At 32.4% G+C, this 25,681-nt stretch overlaps 1 protein-coding gene across 1 annotated transcript in view; it reads left to right on the top strand.

Moving 5' to 3' along the window:
• The window catches only part of LOC129225191 (SEC14-like protein 2), a 125,718-nt gene that overhangs the window by 87,948 nt on the left and 12,089 nt on the right, over positions 1 to 25,681 (top strand). Inside the window, exons 4-11 of the mRNA XM_054859759.1 lie at positions 4,382 to 4,425; positions 6,337 to 6,396; positions 9,403 to 9,496; positions 15,791 to 15,885; positions 19,042 to 19,120; positions 20,083 to 20,163; positions 20,246 to 20,332; positions 23,535 to 23,641. Of these exons, the coding sequence (XP_054715734.1) occupies positions 4,382 to 4,425; positions 6,337 to 6,396; positions 9,403 to 9,496; positions 15,791 to 15,885; positions 19,042 to 19,120; positions 20,083 to 20,163; positions 20,246 to 20,332; positions 23,535 to 23,641 (647 nt within the window). The remainder of the gene's footprint in view (positions 1 to 4,381; positions 4,426 to 6,336; positions 6,397 to 9,402; positions 9,497 to 15,790; positions 15,886 to 19,041; positions 19,121 to 20,082; positions 20,164 to 20,245; positions 20,333 to 23,534; positions 23,642 to 25,681) is intronic.

The raw sequence follows: 25,681 nt of genomic DNA on the forward strand, positions 1-25,681 counted from the left end.
AGCAGAAAAGGGGCTATAAAATAAAGGAAATTTATTTAAAAGCAATGAAAGTTTAATAAGTTGTTGAATAGAATATGACGCCGTACAAAATTATGGAGGAAAACAACACTTAAAAATTCAGGAAACTTTTATGGTAAATATTACTGTGAAATGGAGTGTTTCAGTACAAAAAAAAAATTAAAAAAAATACAGAGCATTGTACTGATTAAAAAAAAAAAATTGCAGCGCTAATTGATACACCACGTGACTTTCAGTGCGAAGCACACATAACCGTGTTCCTCCTACCTCGATGTGTCCCAGCTCGTATGGAGGTTGGTGAGGCCACCTGCCAATACGAAGGTCCTGAGATCGAATCCGGTGCCCACGTTTTAGAGATTTTTTTTACTATTGTTCATTCTACCATAAAATTTCAGATTTTTTTAAAAATATTGAACAATTCGTTTTCAAATATATGATATGACCAGTTATGTCTCTAACTCTAGCTAAAAAGGTGTAATTTTAAAGAGTGTGCCAAAATCACTTTTGACGGAGTGCGGACTCGTTTTCAGAAGTTAGGAAGAACAAAATGAAGAAGTGAACACCAAATAAACGTAATGGTCTAACGAAAGAAATAGCAACTGAGTCATTCCATTTCATATCAGGCAGACAGCTCTGAAAAGTGTCTCATGACTATCACAGATTTTTTTTTTTTTTTTAAATTACAAAACGTAACCACCTAGTAAAATATATCTCAAAAAGACTCCGGAAGAATTTCTTTCTTCAATGACAACCTCTTAAATATATGTACAAAATCGGCCATTTTGAAAAAAATCAGCAAAACACTCGATTTTAAATGGTTTCAACTACAAAAGTATTTATCTATCCGATTCATTTTTATAAAAATAACTAAGGACCTATTTATTGGTTGGACATCATTTTTAAAAAGTTAGTTGATTTTATTTATATAGAAAACAAAATTGTGTGGACGAAGCAACATTGACCTTTTTATTCCTGAATGAAAAAAAAAAACATTTTTTAGTAAAAACAGAGATGGCAAACTTAAGCTTTTGTGGACAGATGCATTGCATATTTTATTGTTATCTTTAGATGCATACATCCAAGTAACAAATGTCTGTAAATTTTGAAAATTTTCAAAAATTACGATTTCTAGCTTGAGATTGCTCAAAAAACTAATTTTTCAAACTCTGGAAATGGACTCATTTGAACCCTTTTTAATGCTTAAGAAGTTGATATCCACCAAATTGAGTGTTTTTTTTTTTTTTTTTGTTGCTTAGAAGGTGTTTTATGATTTTGTTAATGCACCTTACCGCCATGATATGAATGTGCGATGAATTGTTTTTCTAATAATTTCATTTACAGGTGTCTCGTATAACACGGTTAATTCGTTCCATGTAGTATCGAAACCGTGTTATACGATACTTTTTTATAAATAGTTTTTTTACTTATTTTTGAGCCTAATCAATCATGTACATATCATAAATCATGTCAATGTGTACGTGTTGTATCAAAACCATGCTGCGTATTATATCGAAACCGTGTTATACGGCACCTTGAAATAATGCAAATCAAGGAATGCGTAAAGTGTTATATCGAAACATAAGGTGCAACTTTTTTAATAGCTGAAATTTCGGCTCAATAGAACATACAATCGAAAACTGGCTACCAAAACATACAAAGACCCACTGATATAAAGAAAATAGTTGTTATAACTTACTCGAATGCGTACCGTGTTATATCGAAACATAAGGTGCAAATTTTTTGATAGCTGAAATTTCGGCTCAATAGAACATACAAACGAAAACTGGCTACCAAAACATACAAAGACCCACTGATATATAGAAAAGAGTTGTTATAAACGATAAAACTTAATTATTTTACATACCTCAAATTAAAACTGCTACACTGTAAAAAAATTCCGAAACGTTACTGAGTATTTACGTGTAACGTTTCGGGATTTCAATGGTTTTTATCCACTTCCTTGAAATATCAAGTATCACTGTCACAAAGTTTCCTGAATTGCTACAAGTTGCATGAAGACAGACTTCTTTCTGTTATAAAAAATATTTTTAGCTCCCAGTTTAAAGTTTAACTGTGAGCATTAATAAGGTGTATCGGCTTCAGTTCGACTACGGCTCATCCATGCTGATTATACTTCGAAAGGGAGCGGATAAGCATGGACTACGTAGCTTTGCGAGAATTGCAATCAAGTGACATGCTTTAAACTTACTTAGCTTTGGCCATGTTTGCAACACTGCTTTTGGAATTGTCTTGATAAATCAGGAAGGTGCCAGGCTATTATACTATCCCTACCTAAGACTACTCTGAAGTTTTATATACACGACTGACTTTAACCGGGAAGATTTCTGGATTTTTCAGGAAGGTTACTGAATTTTAGCAGAAAATGTTCCTGGTTTTTGCGAGATATATTACTGGCAGAAATTGGGCACATCAGCTGCCTATTATTTGCCAGGAACGTTTCTGAATCGTTTTCACAGTGTATGCACAAGAAATTTTTTTATCAACTTTCTTTACTTAGAACAAAACGCAAATCCATAAAGAAAAAAATCTGAGCTTTTCTATAGCAATAAAATTAGTCGGAGCAAAAAAAGAAAAAAATATATATTCTATTTTATTTTACATTTTGTTTCAACAGCATTTTTTATTTATCGTTTGCCAAATTTTGTTTAAGTTTAATCCTAATGTTATTTTTTCTTACAATGCATTGGACACATAATAATATTTATCTCTTTGCTTTTAGAACACTGATGAGAAAAATAAAGTGTATTTAAGAGTTAAAAATTAGCGTTATACCGGAAAACTAAACTTATGAGCCAAAGAAAGACAATTTTTCTTTAAAATTTCATAAAAACAAAGCAAAAACTTATTACAGTTATTATTATACATTTTTCAATACTGTAATGAACAAAAATTTTATTCTTTCTTTTAAAATTCGTGTTACATCAAAGCCATGTAGTTTTAAGTTAAAGTTTTGAACCGTGTAATATCGAAACCGTGTTGTAGGAGTACCGTGTTGTACGAGGGACGCCTGTACTGAAATTCTGATACATTAAGACCCAATAGTTAAAATAATAGTCTATATTATCAATAGCATTTAATATGTTTTTTCCCCTTTCTGTTTCTACATACACTTTCTATACAAACCTCTTTTTGTACGGTCTTTTTTATGCATTTTTTTTTTTTTGTGTGTGTGTGATTTTTTTTTTTGTGCGAACTTTTTTTGTGTGGTGTATGAAAATTTCAGTCAGATTAGGACTCACTTGACGATAGTATTTATAAAACGGACGAATTATAAAACGAACGAACCTTTTTTATGCGGTCCCTATCCACCGCACAAAAAGAGGTTTGGGTGTTCTGTATGCAAAGTTTTTGCATTTACTGTTCAGAAACCGCCGCGTCGGTTGGGAACTAATGCTCTAGCTCAAGGGTTCCCAAAGAGGGTGACACAGAGAGGTGTGACGACGGGAGCCATGAAGTTACCATGGTTTTAGTATGTTTATGTTGTAAGGATATAGAGTGCCGTGAAAAAAAATCCAATTCTGAAAAGGGTGCCAAAACGGAACCCCTAGTTTGGGAACCCCTGATTGCTAATTTTAATGTTCAATGTATTTCAAGTTAGAAAAAAATGGCGTCTTTCTTGCAGTAAAATGCGCAATCCAGTAGCTTTCAACAACAACAAGCGATGATGTTTGGAACAGAATATTCTCGCAGGAAACCAAACTGACATTCGCAATGCAAGGACTGATTTGGAGAATATGAATATTCCGGTTTTCATTTCGATGACTTAAGGTCATGAGATCGATTGACGAGAGACCACGCCCTATGTTGCCTCCATTAATTTAGATGAAACGTTTCTTTATTTCCTGATTTCTTAAAAGGCTTTTAAGTTAAAGAAGCATCTGCCTCTAGTTTAACAAATTTTCCGTTATATGAGTATCCAAGAGCGGTATGCTTTGCCGGAATAAAATAATTATGAGTCACACGGGATTTTTGGAAAACTTTGGAGCTAAGGAATATACGAATCGTCATTATTTAGTTATTACAAGATTATTTACAGCTACAAAAAGTATTTCTGCAATTCATTCATTAAACTTCTTTGATTTTATTTTTTTCTTCAGAAACACTTATGGGAGGACCGTCAGAAGAATTTATTTGCAAAATCACTGTCCGTTTTAGTGGCTGTCTATTTGAACTAATCGCTTTAAAGTCTTAGTTTATAGCAAAAAAATGAATAATAAACAAATTAAACAAAAAATATTGCAGAAAGCTATAATTTTTTGAAAGAAGTTTGAAAGAATTTAAAAAAAAAAAAAAAGGTTATCACTTTTGCAATTTTTGAAAATATTTTATTTCTTACTTTTAGCCCGAGATTTCAATGTTGACCAAGCAGAAGCTATGCTAAGAAAGGTAAATTATTTTATTTGAGATTTCTCTAAGGTGAAAAGAAAAAACTTCTTTAAACATCTCGTAAAATATTTGAATGAATGTAATGATTTTTAAGTTTCTATACGTGTTCTTTCCACAAAAACTTATTGAAGCAAAAAACTGAGACTGCCTCATTAACAACTCGATCAATAGGTTGGAGGAATATTTTGTGATTCAGAAAGGTCACCAGCTCGAAATCGAAATCAATCAAATTGAGTTCATTGCGAAACTGACTTGTTACATTAAGCGACATTCTTTGCAGCTCAAAAAAAAAGAAAAAAAAACAAAAGACTTGGACCTTAATTTCATATATATGATGTACAACTTGCAATATTTTTAACATTTATATTCCTTTTGCAGTTAAGAAAATATTTATGCACCTATCAACATCTCCATTTCACTGGGAAATACCCTAGCTTCTAGGTCCGAATTCCGGGTTTCTTGAAAGGAAGAGTAATTAGGAGGGTACCTTAAAATAGACAGGTAATAGGGAATAAGGATAGAAAATGAGAAGGAAATGTTACAGTCTGCCAAAGAAAGTGCATTAAGATTAAATAAGCTTTTTAGATATTTTATAACTTTGGTAAAAAGTACTGTCTCATTTGAAGCAGGCACAAAGAAAAGAATCATTGTCACATTTTAAGTCATCTTTAAAATTGAAGTCCAAAATCTCGGAGTATGGTTATTTTTTGTTTGGATATAGAGACATTTCACGGAAAGGTCAACCCCTTGTCCCGCACGTTACGGTCCGTATATTTCATTAAAAAGTAATGATTTTAAAGTATAATGGCTAAAATATTTACTTAAGATATCACACATAAGTTTTAAATTTGTTGAGCAGAAAAAAATTGTTCATTAATATTTTAAAGAATTATTTTTAATGACATATATGAGGCGTCACATGCGAGACAAAATGACCGTTTCCCGTGGAATGACCATATATATATATTGGCTGCCAGGTTATATGAAATACGTAGTATTTTCCGCACAACCCTTTCACCCGTTTCAGAATAGTTAACCTCTCAACCTAACAGTTTAAACATCTTTAACTTAAGAGTTGCAGGTACGGGGACATTTAACCCATGTCCAGAATTCTTACTTCAACAAAATTTATCTGAGGTTAAGGTTTACACGCGCGTGTGAAGAAAAATGAACCCTGACAACCACAACACCGGCAGTTTTATATATTGGAAAACACACTGTTGCCACAAAAGAGTAAAGGTATTAGAAAAATAGAAAAAGGTTAATTTGCATAAACATTAATGAATAAACAACATTAATAATTCAACAAGAACACAAAACATTGAGAATATGCTATAATTTAAATTCTCTATTTTCTGTTCCATTACTAACATAAATAGACATGTATCAGCTAAGAAATACACACTGCATGAAATAGCACATCTCCCCATTAAGTGTGCATTACATGTCGCCTCTTTTACAGTGTACATTTCTTGTTTATAAAATCCTTAAAAACTTGCCTTCATAAGAAAACGAGGATTCCTTTGCAGCATCTATATGTTAGTGTTACACAATACACGAGAAATTTTAATTATATTTCTAGTTTTTTCTGCATGGGTGAAAATAGATAGCTACTCATATGATACACATGTCAACATGTCATGATGTATTATTATTTTTGAGATGTGCCATAGTAGTAAAGACTTATTTATTGTTTATAATGGTGAACCAGAAAGTGCTATTTAAGATGTTTTTTCTAAGAGCTATTTCAAGTAAATAGCATCATGTATTCTTATTGAATTAAAATTTGTTACACTGAAGGATACGTGAATTAAAATCTTGGGCATTTGTTTCAAAATCATTACATAATAGAATCTTAAAAGCATTTTCAAAATTGATCTGAATTATAATCATTAATTTTATATGTTATAGCACATCACATGGAGAAAAGCAAGTCAAATAGAAAACATTTTGAACTGGAAATACCAGGATGTAAGTCAGCTTTCATTATTTCTTACTTCTCATGATGTTGCGTCACTTTAAAAATTTCAACACGAAAGGCATTAGCTATGTGAATCTGAGAATTTCAGAGAGAATAAAGGTTGAAAAAGGTAAATGAACTAACAGGATCACAGTAAATCAACATAAATCATAAAACTTGAAATTAAACATATTTTTTTGAAGCACCGACTAGTGATAACAGTGGAAAACAAAGATTTTATTTCAAATATCTAATCAAAAATTTTCAATCACACACAGTCATTGTGATTAAATGACTGAAGTTTTTTCTTCAGTTCAGACTATTAGTTCACACACTCTCTCTCTCTATAGGGTAACGACACCATTCACAGGCATGCTTAAAACATCGCTTTCAGGTTAACTCAATTTTCTGAGCCTTTTAATGTATATTTAGAGTTTTAAAACTATTTTTTCCTCATGCACATCTCATCTAACCTTTGGCTGCTTCTGGATCATCTGAATTAGTTTATTCTATTTTTATTTGCTCAATTTAGAAAAATGGTCGACCCCCAGTAACAGACACCGACAATTCTGATGATACCCAGTAACAGATTCGACGAGGAAAGGATGAGTGATGGACAAAATTCTCTTTTCCTCTTCAAAATGTGCAAAATCTCTTTATTTTTAGAGCTAAAGCCTTATTTAATTCAAATGAACATGAAACACCAGCTGACCTCGCGGTATCTGTTCATAACCTTCCACCACTGCCTCGTAAATACCAACTGGCTCATAAAATTCACTCTGATAACACTAGATGGCTGCACCGTATTCATGGACCACAGCAACATCAGTTTAATCCGCCTGAAATTCTTATTATTTAAATCCAAACTTATGCTTATCTGTTACTGGACCCTTGTCTGTTACTTAATGCCCTTACAGTACATATTTATATATCTTGTTCAAATTTTCAATCATTAATAAAATACTTTTTATTCATCCACACACTCTAAATATTTTTTATTTTAATCTAGTGAATGACACTTGACGTTAATATAGTTTTTTCAAGCATTAATTGAAGCAGTGAGAAGTAAAGGGATGTAAGTGGATGTTTCAAAGTTTTGAGTAAAACGCGTTTAAAGTTTAAATCCTAGTAATGCTTTCATTGCATTTATTTTCTAATTTTGTTGTATTTCAGCACCTACGAGGGCTACTAGTACTATTGCTTTTCCTCAAACGGAGGAGAGGATTCCCTATCTTTTGTACTGGTTATTTCCAAAGTTTTAATTTTGGCCCTTACATTCATTTTCTTCTCATTTCCTCAATTAATTAGTTAAATTTAATTAATTATTGTTGACTGAAGTAGGAATAGACTAATTTTTTTATATCACTTGTTTACTTGTGTTTCTATATCACTTAAAAACACATAATTAACAGTTAAAGTCCTGTCTGGAAGACAAAAAATGTGGTGTTAGGTAGTCAAGTTTTCTGTTGCTGTAGTGGTGATATCAAAGATGGTCTTTGGTGGCTAGTCTCTTTGGCACTAATGTCCGAGATATATGCAACCTGAATCGAAACTTTTCATCACTTTTATATTTTAATGCAGACATAAAAATAATTGGTATGTTTTAACTCTAAAAAAAAAAATTGAGATATTGGTCTGTAATAATATTTCCTCTGTGATGGATATGTTTGTGCTTGAACATCAAAAAGTTAAGGTGAGACTTGGTAACAACTCTTTCAAAATTGGTTTCAAAACCATAATATTACATAAGAGAAGCACGTTGCCTTCTGTACCACTAATATATTCATTTAAAATGAAATAAATATATGCGGATTTGAAAGTTTTGTCTGATAAAATTTAGTACAACACATTCAGGGAGGTATATATTTTGACATAACATGAAGTTGAGACTAAACTGAAATACATTAAAGGATTAACTGCTTGACCTTTACTCGATTTTGTTGTGCTTTTATATTTAATTGCAGATATAAAAAATTAATAGGTTTTTAAATAAAAATGAGTAATTATACTGCAATAGTATTGAGTCGGTAACGGATACGCTTGTGCTTGAACATGAAACAGATTAGGTACGACTTGGTATTAACTTTTCCAAAACTAGTGTAAAAGTTATACTATTGCATAAGAGAAGTATGTTGCGTCTTTGCCACCAGCATATACAGTTGAAATAAAGAAAACATATGCAGATTTGAAAGTCTTATCTGATAAAATTTAGTACAACACATTCGTTGGGACAATTATTTCTGACAAAAAAATGAAGTCGAGCCTAAATTTAAATACATTAAAGGATTAACTGCTTGGGCTTTACATAATTTTGTCATTTTCTGTTCGAATGGGACATCAATGGCAAGAAGAATGAGAAAAAGATCCCATTATTCCACTGGTACTTCATGATAAATAAGGATTTTCAAAACTTTGTGAAGACTATTGATAACACTGGTGCTGGATTTCAATATTTAAAATTAGGAATTTCTACGTATATTCACTTTAAATAAGGCATCTTTTCAAGGCCTCGCACTCTCCAAGGAAATAAATGTTTGTGCTGGACATTTAAGAAGAAGGTCTTTGATGCCAAATACAGAAAGAAATGAACCTATCGCCAACAATCCTTTTTATATTAATCATGTATGTGAATATACACATTTTTTCAAACTTCAACTCCATGCCAGAAAAAATCTGTAGATGACGGAGAAAAAACTATCTACATGTTTGCATTCAGCAAATAAGTTCATACAAATATCAGTTACTTTTCGCCATGTGGATTTTTTTTATTTATTTATTTATTTATTTTGTAGACTAGTGTAATTACTTCATTAAACATATGTTTTCTAAATTGTAACAGTGCATTTAAAATTCATTCAGAATTGGTATGTATAGTCTCTGTTGACGTATTTTGCTTTAGTTAGCAGTAAAATCTGGAAAGTATTGTTGATTTTATTAAACTATTCCTTAATGCATATTATGATAGTTCTATAGTTATAATGCCATGATTTTGAACGAAGTATGTTTTTCCCTCTTAGGTTATTACGAATTACATAACATCAAGTCCCATAGGTTTTGACAAAGAAGGTTCCCCTGTCAGATACTGGCCAGTGGGTAATCTTGACCTAAAAGGTAACATTTCTATTAACTTCGTAGTAGTTGTGTTATGCATGATGTCGCACTTCTTGTTTTTCCTTCCCTCCTCCTAGTCAAAAACTCGCAATTTTTCGAACTCCGCTCCTTCCCTTACAGTTGACATTTTGTTGTTTTTTACTTATTTTGAAAGTACATTTATTCTTTTTTTGAATTATTTTTAGCAACAGGGGAGAAACAAACGATTTTCTTTCTTTCTTTCTTTTTTTTTCTTTTTTTGACAATGTATTTATTTGAATGAGCTTTTTATTTTTCATTATTTTTCTTTTTGAAAGCGATTAAAGATTTTTTTTAGTGGAAAAAAAATATCTTAGCTGCTTTGTTTAAAAGATGCTACTACTTTATTTGTTGGTTTATTTATTTTTTACACATCTGTTTCTTCACATGAAACGAGGCATATTATATTTCTAGAAATCAGGTAAAAATGTTAAAAGGTTACGTTTGAAGTAACTTGCGATTTTAGAATATTGATCAGATACTAGAAGGTCGATATTGGTACACGGGAAAGTAGGCTCGCTTAGTTCCGGAAGGATCTTCGCGTTACAAAAGTTTTCAGTTTATAAATTCTGATGAAAAATTTAATTTATTCTAAATTTGTGTAATTACATCCTTGTAAGAGTTAGCAATTTGCACAGTAATTTTCAGCTTGTGTCAATGATCAGAGACTTTAGAAATTGAATTTATTTTTAATTTCGATTAATGTAGTCAGTTCAGTTAACACTAGAAAGACGGAGGGGTCTGTGTGTCCCCTCGCGTAGTTTGCTGTTTAATAACTCGGATAATATCTAACGGAACTTAATGGAATTTTCTGACTTTTCATTATATGACACTATTTGAATGCTTGTTTAATCATTTAATCATTCGCCTCATAGTACTATTAACATTGATCCTTATACCTAGAAAGACGGGAAAGGCCACAGTGCCCCCTAAGCATTTTGAAAATTAAAAAATTTATTTTTTCCCTTTCTCCTAATTGTTGTAGCATAAAAAAAATGCCATTCACTCTAGTTTAACCTGTAACTTCCTCTTTATGCAACCGATTGGATATCCAAATGCTATAAACAGTACCGACTGCTTACCATCCTAACGGTGGCCATTGCTCTTAGAAAGGAAAACTAATTCAACCTTTTGCCCAGTATAGAGAGGAAAACTAAAAATAATTAAGTACTAAGTTTTTATTTATCATGAAAGAATGTGTATCAGGCATTTGGACTTCCCCAGGAAGAATTTTTAAAAGAATTCACTCCAAAAATGGGTAGGGGTCACACTGGCCCCTTCAGTCTTTCTAGGTATACAGAAAATGTCAGTCGTTCTAGTGTTAATAGTTGTAGAAATCCACTGATACAAAAAATTGTGTTGTACATTGCTATTATTTTGTCAATGCATTTGCACGGGTGGGACATTTTTGCGTGCGTAGTTTCTTTTTTGTGTATGGAGGAAGAGCGGGTACAGCGAGACACAAAAATTTAATTGCATTTTTTTTGTAATTAAAAAACGCATAAATCAATTTCTTTCAAATGGTAAAATATTTGTCACTGGAATTGGTACTGTAAAAGTCGATATAGAAAAATCTACGAATTCACACAAACGAGTCGGAAAAAAAAAACGAAATGCAATTTTGTTTCACTGTTCTCCCAGTAAGTGGAACAGTGGGAAGACATATTTTTTGAATTATCGAACTTTGAAAAAAATCTAAACTTAAATGGAAAAATATGAATGATTGTTGTAGTTTGTTTCTGGGTATGAGCTATTATCTTTTAAAAGGTAAATTTCGTGTCGTCTTGACGACCCACACACTATTAAAACGATTCAGAAACGTTCTTGGAAAATAACAGACAGCTGATGTGCCCAATTTCTGCCAGGAATATATCTCGTAAAAACCAGGAACGTTTTCGCTAAAACTCAGTAATCTTCCTGAAAAATCCAGATATCTTCCCGTTTAAAGCCAGTCGTGTCTCTGGAACTTCAGAGTAATCTTAGTTAGGGATAATATAACAGCTTGGCACCTTCCTGATTTATCAATACAGTTCTAAAAGCAGTATTGCAAACATGGCCAAAGCTAAGCCAGAATTGCAAATAAGTACAGTAGCCCCTCGTTATATCGCTCATTCGGATATATCGCTCTTTTCTTCTGTCTCCCGAAATATTAAAGCCTAAAATAAGAAAAAAACTTTGCTTTAAGTTTGAAACCATTTCTGAAAACATATGGTATTGCACAGAGAAGGTCTCTTTCTTCTCTATTTTGTCAATGAACAAAAGGAAGCAATTCTTTTGAATTCGCTGGAATAGCAGCAGCAATTCTTGTCATCCAAATGAACATACCCGCACAGTATATTTCAGTTTAAGATGGGCTCTAAACTACTTGACATCTTCTTTCGTATTGATACATTGCCTTTACAAGGAGTGAGAGACATCAAGCAAGTGTCATAGTAGCCCATGTAGAAGAGAACATACGCCCTTCTTTTAGTACAGAAAAGATTCGTACTTGGTTGCACAAACCAGGATTTACATCAAAGAAGGGAATAATGATCTGGACGGGCGAACTAGTTTCCTGGAAACAATATGGTTTCTTTTACTTTTCACATCCTTTCTACAGCAAGTAAAACGGATTAGAAAACCTACTCGGAATAAGAGGGTGTTGGAATGCTCATTCTTATCTCGCGGTAGCTCAGAAAGATCGTCTTCATTCGCCATTTGATGATTTTAACTTTCTGACGGGGAAAATTTACTTAAATTTCAATCTTGTTTAAATTTCGATAGGTGTGATAGTACCCACATCAAAACTATTAGAAACTAATGTCAAAAAGAACGAATGCCAATTTACTTGTGTATTAGACATAACTGTTTTTAATGCCCTCCGTTATATCGCGCTTTCGGATGTATCGCTCTTTTTCTTTGTCCCCCGAAAAGCGCGATATAACGAGGGGTGACTGTATCAAGCATCTCACTTGACTGCAATTCTTGCAAAGCTACGTAGCCCATACTGATTCTCTCCCTTTGGGAGATAAATCAGCTTGGACGAGCCGTAATCTTACTGAAGCCTTATAAATACTCTCAGTTAATCTTTATACTGGGAGCTAAAGATATTTTTTTTCGATAGAGAGAAGTCCGCATTCAGACAACTTGTAACAATTCAGGAAACTGTTTGAGAATGATACTTGATTTTTCCAGGAAGTGGATAAACCATTGAATTCCAGAAACATTGCACGGAAATACTCAGTAAGGATTCAGGGTTTTTTTTTTTTTTTTTGCAGTAAGAGCATCCACTGCGTAGTAGTTTGAGACTGAGACAAAATGATTTAGATGGTTCTGGATTAGTAAATCGGCTTAAAGTTTCATATTGAGATATAGCATTTGATACAATGGAATGCTTTCACTTTAGCCTTAAAGTGTTACTAGTTCAACAACTTCTTTCCTATCTGTTTCAGAAAATCTAAAAAATACTTGATCTGACTTCCTTTTTAAGCACTTTTATTATACTTGACCTGATTGTTTGGACTGATTGTCACGGAAAAATCTGAGGCCTGCTTTTGCTTATATCTCATTAACTAGACTACTTAGACACTTCGGGATTTCACCAAATGGGTTGCATAATTTTAAGGTACAATTTCTCACTGAAAAGTAAAAATTCTAAAGAAAAATTATATTTCGGTGGGATGGAAAACAGTAAATTTCATGTAATTTCCTCATTAAATGTTTAAATATTAAATCCATTGTTACAAATTTTGATACCTTGCAACAGTAATGCTAATAGTAAGCACAATGAAAATTTTACATCAAGTCTTCTCTGGAGCAAGCATGAAACTTATTTAATATCATAGTACTCGTAGGATATTTGTCCTCATCTATACCAGTGTAGATGACGGGGATAAGTAAAGGGACATATTAGGATCTTTATCACGAGTAACTTGTATGTTTTGAAGCATAAATTAGTTTGAAAAACCTCTATTATTTACATGGTTTGAACTAAATTAGCACACAAATAAATACTAAAAAGGATCAAGGATTCATGTTTAGTGCCAATTGCTTAAAGTTTTAGACACGTATATAGGTTATTTTTTCTTTTAGTATAGACCAATTTTTGAAAACACAAGGTGAAGTTTCGTGATGCCTTCATCGTGATGCCATCATACACCTTCTGAAATACATTTACAGTAAAAAGAATAAATCGGCCCACAAATAAGAACGCCTATGGGGGAACGATGACCTTGATGAAAATCTCACCTTAAAAGAATTAGTGGCTTGGTTGTCTCTAAAAGAGATAGCTCGAGGATTAAGTATTCCTGTATTTTTCAATTATTCCAAGAAAATGACACCACAAACAAAGAAAAGTGCTGCTGAAGTCATTTGAAACCAAACTTTCTCCGAAAATATGCATGTTTCAACTATCAAATTTATGATAAGATAATACAACGATAAGAAATTCTCTACCAGACTGTAGCCACCATTTGGGGTGAAATTTTCTTGAAATTATTGAAAACTACAGGAATACTTAAACTGCCCATTCTGCCCCAGAAAAATAATTTTGTCCTCTTGAGTGTATTATTCAAAATGCTTAGTATTTGAAAATTTTTTTTATTTTATTAAGCACTTTTACTATATATATACTTCGCCTTATTGTCACAGAAAAATCTGAGACCTGGTTTTGCTTATTTTTCAGTAACTAGAGAACTAAGAGGATTCGAGATTTCAATAAAAGATTTACTTTATCTTAAGGTACACTTAACGCTAAAAAAATCAATTCTAAAATAAAATTATTATTTCGATTAGGATGAAAAAAATCAAATTTCCTGTAATTTCCCCAAATATTCAGATATAAAACCCATTGTTACAAATTTTTTTGCCTTACAACAGCATCAATATTAATAGTAATTATAATAACAATTTTGAATCGAGGGTTCCCTGGAATAAGCATTAAATTTATCCACTATCATTGCTTTCTTAGGATTTTGATCCTCATCTATGCCAATAATCGAAAACAGGCGCTAAGTAAAGAGACATATTCGGATCTTTATCACAAGTAACCTGTGTGTGGTGAAACATAAATTAATTTGGGATACCTTTAATATTTAAATGAGTCTAATTAAACTACAACACAAACAAATCTTAGAGGGGAACAAGGATTAAGTTTTAGTACCAAATGCACATATATAGACACATATACAGTTTTTTTTTCCTTTTAGTATGAAGCATTTATGTGAAAAGAAAAGTGGTAAAATTGCGTGACGGTAACATTCTATTCCTGAAATACATTTACACTAAAAAGAATAAAAAACCAGTATTTTTTAAAAAATACTAAAGCACTTTTCATAATGCACTTTTTTGAGTGCATCATGAAAAGTGCTTAGTATTTTTTGAAAAAATTCTGTTGTTCTATAATATTGTTCACAGTATGTCGACTTCACTTTTCAAAAGTTTAACCAGGCGGGAAATATCCAAGCAGAAAAACTATTGCTGTTGCCTCACTGTTTTCCCTGTCTCACTGTACCCACTTCTCCCCTACTGTTTTTTCCCCACGTAATTTCAAATTTTGACTTTTAGTTTTTATCTATTTCGTATAAGGACCCATTATGTGTTATAATGTAAAGTACAGCAGAACCTCTTTTATCCGGCCGCCGCTTATCCGGATCTAATTTGTAGAATTGAAAAAGTTATATTTACTTCAATAATAATTTTAAAGTATGATATTAAGAACGGAACCATAAATACGCCAACTATTCGGTTAAAGATTAAACGTACAACTCCTGCATAGAACGTACAATAAAATATAGTCCTAATCTAACAAACAACATAGCTTTCTTCGAACGCCAGTCCGACATCACTGCAGTTAAACTATAATTGATTTAGTAGTTGCTAGAAACGATACTATATAATTGTGTTACAAAACATTGTTTCTTGCTGTAATAAAAGATAAGTCTGCGTATTTAAGAATGTGTTTTGCTTATTACCCATATTACCCAAATTATCTGGATTTTCGCTTATCCGGGTTTCATTTGATCCTATTTTGGATAAACGGGATTATAATGTATCAGTAAAAAGTAAAATGCAATTATATAAGCAAAAATGTCACCACACCCGTGAAAATAGACTTAGAGGACTCCATTTATGACTGTGACTTATTAGGAAAACGTATTGGGAGACTTATTTTAAATATCATGCGTTTTAAAAAAGTTTAAACGTTTAAAGTATATATTTAGAAATACATACAATTTAAACAATATTTTAATTTTTATAGTACAATTTTAGACACTAACTTTCCTTTTTCTATTTCAGGCATAGCTAAGACAATCAAAGTCAGCGAAGCAGTTCGATTAGTTATTTACGCTTGTGAATTAGACCTAAAACTAATGAAAGAACGAAATGCAAAAGTAATTATTTCTTACTTCAATAAATACATACAAAGTAACGGCAACATATAGCACATTTCGTTATTTTTCGAAATCATTAAACTGATTTAGATTCTTTAAAAAATTACTGCATTATTTTAGTCTGAATTCAGTAATACAGCTAACGAGACAATTTAACCTCATTTTTCTAGCTATAATTTAAATATTGACTTTATTAAGTCCATGACATCGCTATATTTTGATGCATCAACCTGAGTTATTGCTCTTGGAGAGAGTAGGTCATTCTTATACACGAAATCAGTATTTTTCGTATTCCTCTAATAATAGTTACACCCTTTTCATTCAATTGTACTGCACTCGCGGGAAAGATAGACTAGGTGTAAATAAAGAAATGCGTTATTTGGTGACATCAAACACGTGTTTGGCTTGGACAAGAAGAATTTCAGGCCCTGCAGGCGGAAAATGCGAAGATTATTGGTTTCCGTTTTTTAATTCCAGAAAAATCTCCAAAACGTGGCACGATAACAAACCTTCTGAAATCTAAATGTTTACTTCTAGTCTATCTTTCACGGGAATGCATTATAGTCGGTTTGATTTTCAGTGTACATTAAGTTTGCGCGTAATATGAAAATTCAACCTCTCCTTTTGGTTGCATTCGAAAGTCCCAAAAAGGGTCTTTTACATCTTTTTCGGGGGAAATCATTGTTAATTTCATTGCAAACTCAAATGGTGTTATAATTTGGCAAACACTTGTATATCTATCGCCAAGTTTTTGGTCGCCAACTTGGAGACAAATTTGGTGTTTTTTTTTTTTTTTTAAATCTTGTTTAATTTTGACAACTATTAGCGATATTTAGAGAGTTAACCATTGAATCACATTAGAATGTCCAATATTGAAAAAAATAATCTGTATAAAACTTTTTTTTTTTTTTTTTGCTTCACACTAATCTCTCATAGTTCACGCCTATTAGGCAAATGGAGTTCTACTCTTGTTGAGATCCCTGTATTAAGAGTCAGTTGACACATCTGACATTTTTGTCTCTAATGAGAATGCGTGGTAACAATTCTATGAGTACCAAAACTGAGTTGAAAAAACTTGTAGCTCTGCTTCAAACTCTTTGTTTGATTGCTAACCTATTTTAGTCTATAAAAGGAGAATTCATTGTATCAGATTACAAAGAAAAACAAAAATATTAAAAAACAATCAAGTACAAGAAACACATTCAAATAAACTGCAAGTAATTTTTAGAAATCTGTTATCATGCGCAACGTGAGTTTCACTTAACTTCACGTCAGTTTTCTCTACGATGTAGCAACCAGCGACTATAATTACGCATTTTTAAATACTTGAAACATGGTTGGTCCCATAGCTCTCTGGGGGCAAAAATTTCGAATAGGTCGACCTGTCCTTTTGAAGTGGTTATCACTCCTGTCCCATACATAGGCACGACTCTGTCAACTCTCTAAAAACTAGCAAGTCGAATTGGTCAGCCTGTCCATTAAAGTGGTTCTGACTCGTGTCCCATTCATTGGATGAAACCGTCCGCTCTCTGGGAACTGAAATGTCAGATATATCGGCTATCTCCTGACCTGTCTCCTGGTTATGATTCCTGTCCCATTCCTAGACATAAAACCACCAGCTCTCTGAGAGCTAAAATGTCGCTTTGAGCCTGTCCTCTAAAGTGGTTCTACCCCTTTCATGGGCATGAAACCATCAGCTCTCAGAGAACTAAAAAGTGGTATAAGCCGACCTGTCCTCTGGAACTTTAAAAGTGCAACCATTTCCTTACACCTTGTGCAAAACTGACACGTGAAACCCAGGTTTACAGGCCTTTGATATAATCACCAGCATTGTGTTACTCGGTTCCAATGTTGTGAAAGTCGTGGGACATTTGTAGTAGAAGCCTATTCTGTCGATATTTTGAAAGGAGCGATCTACTGCCGCATTAATTTCTGGAACAGTTCATAAGCGAAATGATTCTTTCATCATTGAAATTAAGTCATAGTCACAAAGGCATAAGCCGTAGTAATTTTGATTTAATCCTTAAACACATTGTGTTGCCATTTGAGGCAGTGAAAAGTAAAGGGATGTAAGTGGACATTTTCAAGTTTTGAGTAAAACGCGTTTAAAGATAATTTCCTAGGTAGGCTTTCATTGATTTTTTTTTCTAAATCATGCTATACAGCAGCACCTACCAGGGATGCTAATACTATCTCTTGCCCCAAGACAGAAGGGAGGTTCAGCTACCATTTGTACTGATTGTCTCCAAGTTTTTACTTTTGCCACTTACATCCCTATGCTTCTCACTGCCTCATTTGGCAACATACCAAATTTAGTCCTTTAAAATAATGCAAGAACAAATTGAAACTCTGTAAATGCCAATAACCAAGAAAATACTCACGGAAGATGCTATTAAAACAATTTTAAACTAGTAAATGCACCAATTTGATGGAAAACAAAAATAGCTTTACTTTCGATTTTCGCAAATGTAGGATTTCTTTTTGTTGTTTTAGTGCACTTGAAAATGTACACTTTTTAATTCTATGATGAAATTTTTTTACTGTCAATAAAATAGTTAGACAATTTTACAGTTTTGATCCCTGTTTTGAGACATTTGATGGTAAATTATGCGTTGTATTTCCTTTTATAGCCCGATGTTACCAAGTGGTTGTTAACCATACACCATTCTTAAATTAAACTTTCATGTGATTAAAAAAGTTTTTTTAATCACATGATTTTAACAGTTTAAAACCAAAGAACATATTTTAAAATGTTTTTTTTTTTAATTACACATTTAAGGGTTAATTCCAAACCCGAAGGAGGCACTTCAAGGAAAACGCTTCAGAAATAGTCCAAAGATTCCTGCCACAGTAGACCACACTATTTGAACAGTCAATAGAAGAGGCGCTGCTACAGGTGTCCTACGACTTCTACACTGTGAGAAACGGGTTGTACACAATTTTTTTTGACTGTGTTGAGAGACTGAACATTGTTCGCATGCATTTCACTTACATTAGATGTAAATAAATAGTTGCCCTCTCAAAAACTCCTACAATCATCAATTCTGTAGAGATTTTAATGTATTTACCTATCTTTAATTTCAAAAATTTATTTGTGGTGCATTGTAAATTTTATTTCTACTTGAATCTTTAAAAACGAGTATTTATCTATTGCAGCTTGGAAAATCAGCTACTCAGTGCGCATACATATATGATCTGGAGCATCTTACGTTTTCAAAAGCCACTGATAAGGACTGTGAGTATCTTTTGTTTTTCAGTGTGAGCTGAAATCGTTTTTATTAATGCTCAGTGTTAAAAAGACTGACGGATTTCAAAATGGAATGACAAATTATCGGTGACAGATATTAAAATCAGTCTTTGGGATTATGAACGATCGAAGTCAGGATTTTTTTTTACATTTAATTTAAATTTTTATGGGACACAAAACTTCCGCTGCCCCGAACTAAAAGATTTTGGGAGGAGAAAATTCTCAACTTGCCAAATAAAGTCCCAGTTTTCCCAATGTTAAAATTAGAGCATGCTCATGTATTATACCCATTGAGAAGTATTCCTTCTCAATGATTATACCTGTATTGCATCTAATGAGAAAGAACCTTAGTCATCATTAAGAAAACATTTTTAAAAATTAAAAAAAAAGAGGAATTTCATAGCTGCAATACTGTATACCCTCACATAAATCATACAGTATACATATATATTCAATTCTGATGAAATAAAATAACTATACATTATTTTTTTATTAAAAAACTCAAAAATAGCAGTTAATCTTAATATTGTTATAGATTTGTTAAATCTAAAGCAGCCATTAAAATTAAAAAAATAATAATAAATAATAAAAAATATAATTTGCATAGTAAAAGCTATCCGTACAAATATGTGTATTTCTTCTCTTAAATTTTTAATTTAAGTTTTCTTGGCTACTTTAGAATTAACCTAAATATAAAGATATTAAGATTAACTGCAATGTTTTAGTGTTATAATCAAGAAATCAAATACTTATTATTTCATACCTATCCTTTACAATTCAAAAACTATTTTTTATATTTAATTTCTATGTACCGTTATAAAATTCCAATATCATACAATTCATTAAACATCGAACTGGTTGAAACAAATTACGAAGTTTATGCATTTTGATTCAAAAGCAAATCCAACCCTCAAATTGCTTTCAAGTAACTTTCTTTTTCTGTTTTTAAGTTTTAGAGACATCACTGATGGGGCTAAATATATTTCAAGACAACTACCCAGAACGTGTAAAAGCAATTTACGTTATAAATGGTAAGATATTTTTAGAATATTCATTAATTGGAAAATTAGCATTTCGTGAAAATATTTATATGATTTTGCCCTCACATTTCAGCTTCTGTTTACTTCACAATTTTGTTCTCCGTAATAAAGACAGTTTTGGCTGGAGCACTCATTAAAAAGATACGTGTTTTTGGTACAGGTATGTAAGGTGTGGTTTTTCTATATATTATAAATATTTGTTTCGAACATAATCTTGTGTTTAGAGATTAACTTATTAAGCAGCTGTTAAAAAAGAAAAAAAAAAAGAAAATTACAAGTAATGAAAACGAAATCGGATCTTATAAAAATTTCTCCACAACTGCTGCAAATCTCGTTCAGGCCTAGCATCCGGTTCTCAGACAGGAACTTGGAACAGCTGCCTATCGTTTAACAATTGAGGCAGTGAGAAGCAAAGCAATGTAAGTGGCAAACATTAAAAATTTGCAAATGACCAATACAATTGGTAGGTGAACCTCTTCTCTGTCGTGGGGAAAGAGTTAGTACTAGCCTTAATCTTAGAAAGTCACGTTTCCTTTTGTTACGCTAGTGCTCGCGCTTCGGTCTTTTCCCCGCCGTAGTGATCCGTGAGACGAAAGCAGAAGAAAGGAAGTGCGGGGGAGAAAATGACACCTGACTAGGATGGCGCGCTATAAGTCTAAATGACTAACATACATTTCCAAAAGCTATGTAAACTTGAAATACCGAAGAAAATTCTCAGAACTAAGTGTGTGGACTGGGGAGAGTCTGACCTTCAGCTACACAGCATTATTAGAATAAGGGGGGGGGGGGGTGGGATCGAGCGAAATATCTGACAACGGGCGGGGAATCGACCGAAGCGCGACTTCTCTAGGGTTAATAGGTGCTGCTATACAGCATGATTTAGAAAAAAAATTCAATGAAAGTCTACCTAGGATATTATCTTTAAACACGTTTTACTCAAAACTTGAAAATGCCCTCTTACATCCTTTTGCTTCTCACTGCTTCAATTGATTTATTACTTGATTTGTTTGGTTAACTCTTTACATTCTGCTAATTATTATCTATACAACACTTTCTTGTTTGGGATTAGCAACACTCTTCTAAATAGAGATTGGGAGATTTGGTTTGGCACGCTTTGCAACTATGGATTCATGTCGAAAAGACAAGTTTTTTTTTCCGATAAAAAAAACCGTAATCTTCTATTTACATTACAAGCTTTTGTTTACATACAATAGGACATAATATAAACCTTTTAAAGGTTTATATTATTTCTTACTATTGTTTGGAGATTATTTTACAATGAAGTGTGTTTGATGTTTCAAGTTTTTTCTAGCTGAAATATTCATTTCTAAACCTATGCTTAGTATATTGGACCTATCATAACTCTTCTAATTTTTCACCTACAATCTTGGAATTTTGTATGTAAGATGCTACTTGCCTTAGTACTCCGTCTACCAAGTTAAACAAAAATGTTTAACGATTTCATAATTCCGAAAATGGAGGTTTTGGTAACTTTGAAGAACTACTTCTCCATTTTAAACTTTCCAAGTCATAGTTTGGTAGTTTTATTGTATTTGCAGCTATAAAATAGAAGAAGCGTTTCTAAGATGTTATACAGTAGCAAGAAATTATTAGCCTGGTTTGAAATCATCCTGTAATTTGGGTTCATTTAGAGCCATGTTAGACAAAGAATGCAAAATAAATTTTTCATAATGAAAATAGTTTTTGAACCTAATGAGCCGCAATTCAATATATTCTCGAACAGGCGACGAATCGTAAGGGATAGGTCACAAATTTGCAACACTTGCCTGCAATCGTACAATGTGATTCGCGATAAAAACATGTTATTTGTGAACGATCCCTCAGAATTCGTTGCATGATAAGCGGCCCATTATGCATTTTTAAGTTTTTATGATATTACTCTGAAATTATTTTCTAAGTAGCAAATCCATTGACCAAGAAATTTCGAAGGATATAAATTGCTATCTTTCGCGCATGCGCAGTAAGAAATTAATTGCTTTAAATGTTCATATTTCTTCAAAATTTCAAGACTTTTATTTCACATTTTAGTTATCTTGTATGCTGCCAATTTTTCTGAATGTTTGGTAAATTACGATGGAAAATTCTGTGTGTTATAAGTGTGTATAATAAAATTATTAATTATGCAAAATAACATTCTAATTTAACATGCGAACAAAAATTATTCTTTTTTAATACTTTAGCGGAAATCTATAAAACTTTTATACATAGTAAGTACTATGATTGATGAAACTTACAGAATATTCTCAGCTATTTACAATGAACGATGATCAGTAAACTTTTTTGATTTCATATATTTGTTGCTGATCCCCTAAATGCATGAAGGATTTAATTTTTATAGACACATGTCAACTGAAGTATACCTTTCTAGCGACAAAAGTTATAGAACAATAAATTGTTAAATAATTTATCGAGAAAATTTTCAAAATATGAATTTTTGCTAGTGATGCAGTTATTTTGTCCGCCAGTGTAATTGAACATTTAATATGCAAACACATTGCACATTTGTATTATTGATATTTACTACAAAAAACCTCTCTTTCCATACATGTATCACTTATTGTAATGCGTGCAGTAATTTCAAAAGTTTTAAAATCAGGTCCATCTTTTGTACTCTCCCTGAATTTCACTTGTGACGCTTTTAAAATAAAAGAAAATATATTTTCAAACATTTTTTTTCTTCCCTTTTTTTCTTGTATTAAGATTCTGATACTTCAATGTTGGGTAAAATAATCTTATTTATAAATTCTTTGTATTAGATAATTTATTAATGCATTTTGAACAGTGGGGTCCGATATCCCCTCAATATGTTCGATGATCTTCCGAGTGTTTATATATTTTTTCAAATTCACTAATTGGCAACCGATGCTGGATATGCTTTAGTACAGCGAATCTTAATTTCTTTGACAAGTGGAACCCTTTTTAATCGCTACTTTTTCCATTTAACCCTTGGTTAATCTTCAATGGTATAGTTTAAATGCAACAATCAGAAATGACATACAAGTCATAAAAATGAAAAATATCCCAATAAATACTTGTTGTTATCAAAAGTAACACTTTTTTTAAAATAATTAAATGCCATTTGTATAAAAGTGTTTTATTTTTGTAATAACCTAAACGCAGGTCATACATTGAAAATAATTGAGTGAATAACAAGAAATTCGTTTTAATATTTTTTCTGCTGTTCATTCAAAACACTCGATGTCTATCCACCGTATAAAAACAGGTTTGGATGTACGTTCAAATTTGATTTTTTTTTAAGCAATAGTATTAGCGTGCTATTTTTGAATTTTTTTGCAGGTTTCCAGTACAATTTTTCAATTTTTAAATGTTTTCTTTTGCAGATGGATGGAGAGAAGCTTTACTGAAAGACATAGATGAAGAAGAACTACCTGCATTTTTGGGTGGTAAAAAAACAGACCCGGATGGCAATCCTCTCTGCAAAACTTTAGTAAGTAATCTTAGACCCAGTCCATATATATATAAATGATGTCACACTTTTTTCAACTAATTCGATCCCTCTTTGCCCCTTGTCCCGAAAAATCTTCACCTTACCCATTCCCTTCCCTTGTCACATGTCACTCTGCTTTTCATAAGCATATTGTTAGAATTGAAGTGTAGATGAAAAGGTTAAAAAAATATAGATATTTTTAAAAAAAATGTGATAAACTTTTTTTGAAGGTTTCGATTGGTATCTTGCCGTTCTGTCTCGCTTAAAAATACCTTGATTGCGATCGATAAATGAATTACGCCGGTTAAGCAACTTAGAAAAACACAAACGAAGAATTAATATAGTGTGTTACAATAAAATTTTCTTGAAAATTCCAGGATTGTTTTAAAAAGTCGGGTTTTTGAATGAGATTTGGATTTTGTAAAATGAAGTGATCTCCGAACGTTTTCACATGGTGCAGAAAAAAATTCATAAAAAGCAAATGTGAAATATAAATGAGAAAAATGCTTACCTGATGAATGAATAAGTGAGAGTAAATTTCATGAAAGATGAGAATTTTTGCCTTCAGTGGAATTACAGCGGGGTAAAAAAGCTCAGGAAAAAAGGGCATCAGTCTTATGTCGCCTCAGATCTCTAGTATCCTCAACAACCTCGGGTCATCCTTATTTAGGAAGTATAATTTTCTTCTTATTGTATCCCCTCTTTTCTTGCGCACCTCTGATTTGATTTGTGGGGGAAGCAAGGCACTCCCCACAAGTACTTTTTTGGATGGGGGTCGAGGATTGCAGACCACCGGAATCGGCGCCCCTGTGACGAACACTTTGGCCGAGCTTTTGGTCGCGAAGTTGAGACAAATTTGGCGAAAATGAAAATTTTTAAATCTAGTTTCAATTTGGCTCTATTGGCGCTATTTAGAGAGTTATCCATTAAATCACGTTAAAATTGCTCATAGTAGAAAAATTATTCTCCTTCAAACGCTTTGTTTGAATCGGTTCGCGACAAACTAGGGGTGAAAGTATTTAAAGTGTTTTCTTGCTTACTACAAAGCACTATTATCATTAAACTGGCGTAAAAGAAAGTCATGCAGTGCTTACATCAGCTCGTTTTCTAATTTATGAGCTGTAAAACTATTGGCGTTGGTGAACGATGTGTAGATAAACTATTCGCGTAAATGTATATAGTAAAAATTTGTTGAAAAATGTATTCAATGTGTCTGAAACAAGATTTAAATTAAATCATGAAAAATTGTAAGTACATTATACTCCGAGGAAGAAATGAGAGATCCTATTTCAACATGCAAAATTTTTAACCCCAAAAAGAAAAGAAGACCCAAGGAAAGATGGACTGATAATGTTGAAAGAGATTTGAAGAGGATTTTCGCCCCTTCTTCTTTGTCACATTTCCCATGTATCAACTTTGGAGAGGGAGAGAACTGAAGAGACTACGTTCATTCACAACACACACAAACTAATTTATTTTCTATATACGGAAACAGTATACATGATGGGCAGCCAATTTGCCCTTTATCCCGAATAGCGGTCAAGAGATATCCATAAATTTATCCCGCTATTCGGTCAGGAGATTTTTTTTGGCAGTCATGCCTTCATAGCTGCCTATAGCCATATGAACACAGGCGCTCTCATGCATCTGCGCAGAAGTCAATCGCGTAAAGCCCCATTGCGCAATTATGGAGATCCCGAGTTATTAATCTTGGGATCCCTGTCAAGTTTTACGCAATGTAACCGCGTGGAGCATATAATTTCTTACACACTGACACCGGATGAGCCATGAATTTACTTAAACCATATTTTATGTAACTAATTACTTACCATATTCATAAATTTTCATAATCATAGATTTTTCACATTCATAAGTTATTCATTTTCCTTATTCATAAATTGAGCAAATTTTAATTAACATTAAATTTGAACTAGAAAAGAAAAAATATGTATCAATGATCTATACAAAAATCTAACAGTTTGAAGAATAAGATAAATATACAATATTTACAAATACAATAACGAAAACATAACTTTAACA

This window comes from Uloborus diversus, chromosome 6 (genome assembly GCF_026930045.1).
Source record: "Uloborus diversus isolate 005 chromosome 6, Udiv.v.3.1, whole genome shotgun sequence".
In the NCBI taxonomy this organism is placed as follows: domain Eukaryota; kingdom Metazoa; phylum Arthropoda; class Arachnida; order Araneae; family Uloboridae; genus Uloborus; species Uloborus diversus.